General features: G+C 51.1%; 1 protein-coding gene across 2 annotated transcripts in view; it reads left to right on the top strand.

Annotated features, from left to right (window-relative positions):
• Positions 1-5,887, top strand: part of LOC129845710 (SET and MYND domain-containing protein 4-like) — a 17,126-nt gene extending 11,239 nt beyond the window's left edge. The window contains exons 4-10 of one of the 2 annotated variants that reach the window (XM_055913597.1): positions 1-885; positions 2,044-2,322; positions 2,836-3,002; positions 3,218-3,362; positions 4,106-4,222; positions 4,343-4,466; positions 5,005-5,887. The exon at positions 1-885 is cut by the window's left edge and continues 244 nt beyond it. In XM_055913597.1, the coding sequence (XP_055769572.1) occupies positions 1-885; positions 2,044-2,322; positions 2,836-3,002; positions 3,218-3,362; positions 4,106-4,222; positions 4,343-4,466; positions 5,005-5,134 (1,847 nt within the window). In that variant the 3' untranslated portion in view covers positions 5,135-5,887. Of the gene's footprint in view, positions 886-2,043; positions 2,323-2,835; positions 3,003-3,214; positions 3,363-4,105; positions 4,223-4,342; positions 4,467-5,004 lie in introns of both variants that reach the window. The other variant, XM_055913596.1, reaches the window with a different exon arrangement.
• Positions 5,888-6,348: the final 461 nt, after the last annotated feature.

Below are 6,348 nucleotides of genomic sequence, written 5' to 3'. Positions count from 1 at the left end.
TCTCCCCTGGATTGTCCGTGTGCTTCAGCCCTGAAAAAGGGCGACACCTGGTGGCCACCAAGGGAATCGCAGCCGGCGACGTGATCTTGGAGGACAGGGCTTACAGCTGTGTGCTTATACCCGGGATGGGGGGAGAGAGAAGAGAGGAGACGGAGGAAGCAGGAAGAGTGTTTGGGACCGAGGTGAGGTGCTGTCATCAGTGTTTGGGGGAGACGGTGAGCCCTGTGCCATGTGAGGGGTGCAGCTACGCTCGCTACTGCTCAGAGGGGTGTCGGCGGGGCGCGTGGGAGCGGCATCATCGCTGGGAGTGTCCAATCGGAGCCGAGCTGTGTACTGCGGGAGTGATGTCACAGCTGGCGCTGAGGGTGGCGTTAAAGGCGGGGGTGAAGGAGGTACTGAAGGCACGGGAACCAATCAGAGACGCAGATAATGATTCTAAACTAATCGGCGAGAAGATTAGCTCCAAGAATTCCAGTTCTAAGCCAATCACAGAAAAGATCCGCCCAAAGAAGAAGAATTCTGGGTCCAGTGACGTCACCTCAACTGAGCCGGAGATCAACGACCCCTCTGCTTATTACCATGGTGATTCCTACCTGAGCGTCTACCACCTGCTGCCTCACCTGAATGGCCACGCCCCCAGCCTGCGCTTCTTGTGCTCTGTCACCATAGCAACGCTCTACCTGCGGCTGCGCCAGGCGGGACCTCCACCTGTGTCCTGGGAGAGGGGAGGAGCCTCTGAAAGCAGGAAGTGCAGTAACCAATCGCAGGCCCCCGAGGAGGGAGAGGGCTGGGCTCCGGAGCTAAGCCTGCTGGGAAGTGTAGTGCTGAGGCACATGTTGCAGCTGAGATGTAATGCCCAGGCAGTGAGCCTGCTCAGAGACACAGGTGAGTGTGTTAGATCAGTCAGAGAAGATGAGGTGAACTGAGAGGGCTGACTCCACCCCAACATCTGTCCTCACAAGAATAAAGTGTGAAGCTGACCAACTGGAGATATTATGTTTGTATGGAGGTCAATGAGAGGGTGTTGAATTTGGTCAACATAGAATTTAATTGCTAAGTGAGGCTAACACCGTACCCAAACCGGGTGCGCTATCATGCTCAAATTGATTATTCCCTCCCCCACACCAAACGCGATCACGACACGCAGGTTAAAATATCAAAACAAACTCTGAACCAATTATATTAATTTGGGGACAGGTCGAAAAGCATTAAACATTTATGGCAATTTAGCTAGCTAGCTTGCAGTTGCTAGCTAATTTGTCCTGGGATATAAACACTGAGTTATTTTACCTGAAATGCACAAGGTCCTCTACTCCGACAATTAATCCACACATAAAACGGTCAACCGAATCGTTTCTAGTACCTGCTCCTATAAACCAATGAGGAGATGGGAGAGGCAGGACTTGCTCAGTCACAAATAGAACTGACTTCTATTTTAGCGCTTGGCAACGCAGACGCTCGTTGGAGCGTGCGAGCAAGTGTGGATGAAATAATTGAATGACATGTATGTTTCAATGTTATTTTGCAACGCTGGCGTCCGCGATGTGACCGGGTGTGGTCAGTGTTGTTACGTGATCTCATTAATAGAAGTTTTGTCATGTATAGGTAGGTTGTTACGTATATACTAATATAAGTGCCATCCCCGTGGCAACTTTGAGAAAAACATGTTTATATCTGAGTTGTACACATGCCCATCCTGCTCTCTCATTGGCTAGAATGTTCCCGCCTGTTCCCGCCTTCTGCCTTTTTCATGGACATTCTATTTCCATTGTTGGGCAACGCAGTACAATATCTTGTCAATATAATGGAAAGTCTTTGGATCAGTTTTTAAAGTCTTTATCGTACTTTAGTTTGGTGGATGTGTTCTACACGGGCCCCTTTTCTATATCGCACACTGTTTTTATTTATTGCAAAGGCCCATGGGACTCAACGTACGTGCGTTATGTAGGGATTAGGGAGGTGGACTTACTCCGTCAACACAGAGAAAGAACATTTCCTGTCTGACCTTAGAATGACCTTTTGACCTTTCCATGACCTTTCCAGGTGATTTTACTGCGGTGCAGTCCACCCAGGAAGTGCGCATTGCCACGGCAATATTCCCCACACTGAGTATCCTGAACCACTCGTGCTGCCCCAACACAAGTCTCAACTTCAGGACCTCTCACCTGGTCTCACCTCAACCAGACCTAGTCTCTACTGATGAACTGGTTTCTACTGGTCCTGAGGCCTGTTCTGCTCCTGTCTCTGTATCCGCTGGAGTAGCTGTCTCTATCAGAGCGTCCAGAGACATCTGTCCTGGACAGGAAGTCCTTCACTGTTACGGTGAAGAATAAAGCTGTCTGTCTCCCTCCTATCTGTCGGTCTCTGTCTCTCTGTCCCTCTCTCTCTCTCTGTACGTCTCGCTTCTGTCTGTCTTTCTGTCTGTCCTTCATCGTCAGTTTCTTTTCCTCTGTCTGTGTTTCCTGATTCAGTTTCTGAAACTCCTTTTCAATGTTTCTACTCCTAAACATTATACACCTTGTGGTCGTACTCCCTCTCCCCCATCTCCCCCCATCTCCCCATCACTCCCCCCCCCCCATCTCCCCAACCTCTCCCCATTTCCCTCTCCCCCCCATCTCCCTCTCCCCCATCTCCCTCTCTTCCCCCCATCTCCCTCTCTTCCCCCCATCTCCCTCTCTCCCCCCCATCTCCCTCTCTCCCCCCCATCTCCCTCCCCGCCCCCATCTCCCTCTCTCCCCCCATCTCCCTAACTCCATCTCCCTACCTCCACCCTCACCCCTTTCCCCTCTCCCTCCACGCTCACCCCTTTCCCCTCTCCCCTCCTCCCCCTCTCAGGTCCTCACAGCAGCAGGATGGTGTTGTGTGAGCGTCGGCGCCTCCTAAAGGAGCAGTACCACTTCCTGTGTATCTGTCAGGCCTGCAGTCTGGAGCAGGGGGAGGGGCCAGAGGGCGGAGGGCCAGACACACATCTGCAGTGTGGGAAGTGCGAGGGACCTGTAAAGGTGGGTGTTTCTCATCTTTTATAAACATACATTTCTCCATCTTCTTCTCAGTAAATGTTTCTATTTTGTCAAACGTTTCAACTGACCTCTTCTGTTTTACTTGGACTAGTGATTTATCCCCTAAATCTAGTCAGAGTCTGTCTGTCTGTGTCTGTCTGTGTCTGTCTGTCTGTGTCTGTCTGTCTGTGTCTGTCTGTCTGTCTGTGTTTCAGCAGTGCAGCGTGGATGGTGCAGGGGGGTTCGTGTGTGTGCGGTCGTCTTGCGCTCATCGTGTGTCACGCTCTGAACTGGACCTCAGACTGCAGGAGGTCAGGGTTCAGCTGGAGCAGGCAGTGGACCTCCTGGAGACAGACAGACCAGGTGTGTGTGTACCTGTGGTATGATATGGAATATGACTGGCTGTGATTGGAGATGATGGTCATGTCATTTTCCGTGTGACATGTGTTATGTTCTCCTCATGAGATCAGTGTTGTTTCTGTGAGGAACAAGGTGGGAAACTCTTACTGCCCTCCTAACCTCACCTTCTCTCTCTCTCTCCCTTCTATCACTGCCCTCCTAACCTCCCCTTCTCTGTCCCCCCCACCTTTCCCTCCCACCCTCCCTCCTCCCCTCCCTCCCACCCTCCCTCCTCCACTCCTCCCCTCCCACCCTCCCTCCCACCCACCCTCCCTCCCACCCTCCTCCCCTCCCTCCTCTCCTCCCTCCGCCCCTTCCTCCTCCCCTCCCTCCTTCCTCCCCTCCCTCCCTCCCTCCCTCCTCCCCTCCCACCCTCCCTCCCACCCACCCTCCCACCCTCCCTCCCACCCTCCTCCCCTCCCTCCTCCCTCCCTCCTCCCCTCCCTCCTCCCTCCCTCCTCCCTCCCTCCCTCCCTCCCTCCCTCCCTCCTTCCTCCCTCCCTCCCTCCTTCCTCCCTCCTCCCCTCCCTCCCTCCCTCCCTCCCTCGTCCCCTCCCTCCCTCCTCCCCTCCCCTCCCTCCCTCCTTCCTCCCCTCCCTCCCTCCCTCCCTCCCTCCCTCCTCCCCTCCTCCCCTCCCTCCCTCCCTCCCTCCCTCCTTCCTCCCCTCCCTCCCTCCCTCCTTCTCCCTCCTCCTCACTCGCTCTAGACCAGTCTGTCAGGTTGTTACAGAGAGCCGTGTCTCAGGCTGGTGTCTTCCTGAAAGAGACTCATCCTCTACAGGGACAACTGGCTGATGCCATGGCCAGAGCATATTCCACTATGGGTGAGGAGGACAGTGGTGTGTGTGTGTGTGTGTGTGTGTGTGTGTGTGTGTGTGTGTGTGTGTGTGTGTACCTGCGCTCTCGTCATTCTTGTAGTGACTGTGTTCTGTGTCTCTGTGTAGGTGAGTGGCGAGGGGCAGCGTCTCAGTTGGAACGTAGTGTCGTAGCCATCCGTTCCCAGTATGGAGAGGACACTATAGAACTGGGACGTCAGCTCTTTAAACTGGCACAGCTGCACTTCAATGGGTGAGAACAACTCCCACTGAGGACTGAGGCAGGAGAGAGCCAATCATATACAGCTATTATCTCCGCCTCACCATCTCTCTTCCCCCTTATTGCCCCCCCCCCCCGATCCCCCCCCCCCCCCACCATCTCTCTTCCCTCTTATTGCTCTTCTCCCCCCCTCTCTCTCTGCTCTTTCCACCTCACCCACCTCTCCATTCCCACTTTAACCTCTTCCTCTGTCTACCTCTCTACCCTCCTCTCCCTCTCCCTGCCCTCCCCCCCTCTCTTTCCACCTCACCCACCTCTCCATCCCCACTCTAACCTCTTCCTCTGTCTACCTCTCTACCCTCCTCTCCCTCTCTCTCTCTGCCCTCTCCCCCTCTCTTTCCACCTCACCCACCTCTCCATCCCCACTCTAACCTCTTCCTCTGTCTACCTCTCTACCCTCCTCTCCCTCTCTCTCTCTGCCCTCTCCCCCTCTCTTTCCACCTCACCCACCTCTCCATCCCCACTCTAACCTCTTCCTCTGTCTACCTCTCTACCCTCCTCTCTCTCTCAGGGGTTTCCCAGGTCCAGCGCTCTCTGTGATCTCCAGGGCCAGAAGACTCCTGTCCCTCCACTGTGGACCCCACTGTCCTGAGGTACAGGAACTGCAGGCCATGGAGGACTGTCTACAGGGGGTGTTGTAAGACAGACATGCAAGGAGAGCTGTGTGTGAGAGAGAAACACAAGACTGTAGCAGTGCAGTAGTACTCGAGACCGGTCTCTTTGAGCGTCTCAGTCTTGTCTCTGTTACAGGATACATTTGTCCTCTGTCTTGACTCGGTCTCAGACAGAGAGGACTCTTCATTTCTTCCTGAGACCAGCCAAGACCAGCGGAGTAAAAAAACTAATTATCAGCTTCCATATAATAAGTACATAAAACCGCCAAAATATATCCACTCCTTTCTTGAAACATTTAATACGTGAACAGCCTTTAAATCTGTTATAGACACAATGGTGAACCTGTTGAACCTGAGCCTTCAACCCTTTGCTGCAGTCCATGATCAAAAAGTGCCCTCTTTGGCCTCATGGGTGGAATGTTATTCATATTTTTCCTAATTAAATAAGTTTATAAAAAATAAACAATTCCGGTGTTTTGTCTGAGGGGTTTTTTGGTTCATTTTTTTTTTTTACATTTCAGTTTTCTGTGATTGTATATAAGGTGTAATATCGGGATGCCATTTTTATTTCAGCTCTTCTTTTTTTTTTTTTTTATTGTTATTTTGACTTTATATCTGACATGGTAGAGGTATCGTTTTTAAAAATGTTTTTAAATATACGCCACTAACCATGTGCGTGTGTGAGGTGTATACTTTTGTTTCAAAGTAGATTTGTTTAAGACGACCAATCAATACTCTGTGATCCTGATTTAGCCCACTGAAGTAAAACGGTTAACTTCCTGTTGAAAGTTATTCTTAAAGAGGGAGAAGCTAACAAATTAGCAACAACATCCTCTTTCGATAACACCTGCTGCTGCAAACTAGCCGACAACAAAAGATCGCTAGCTAGTCCTTCGGGAAAACGACTGCTCGCTAATGGAACATTAGAACACATGACCTGTTTGACCTTTTGAGAAGGTAGAAGTTTACATACATTTTTGGGGGGAAAAACATTACACGTCAAAATGTGATTGGTTGAGTCCACTGTCACTCTGTCAAATGTTGCCCCTAATACAGTTGATTGGCAGATGCCTTCTATCAAGCTTCTGATGGCCTAGCCAATGGCTGACTTAGCTAGATTTATCTCAGAGATGACCAAAGAAAATTACTGATTTTTCTCTTCAGTGTTAAACCTTTCCTTTCCACCAAAACCTGAACAGATTTAAATCAGAACATCATTGAAAATAATAATAATAAAACAT

Source organism: Salvelinus fontinalis, unplaced genomic scaffold (assembly GCF_029448725.1).
Source record: "Salvelinus fontinalis isolate EN_2023a unplaced genomic scaffold, ASM2944872v1 scaffold_0343, whole genome shotgun sequence".
In the NCBI taxonomy this organism is placed as follows: Eukaryota; Metazoa; Chordata; class Actinopteri; order Salmoniformes; family Salmonidae; genus Salvelinus; species Salvelinus fontinalis.
Note: the sequence above shows the minus strand (reverse complement) of the source record. Positions and strands in the feature narration are given on the sequence as shown.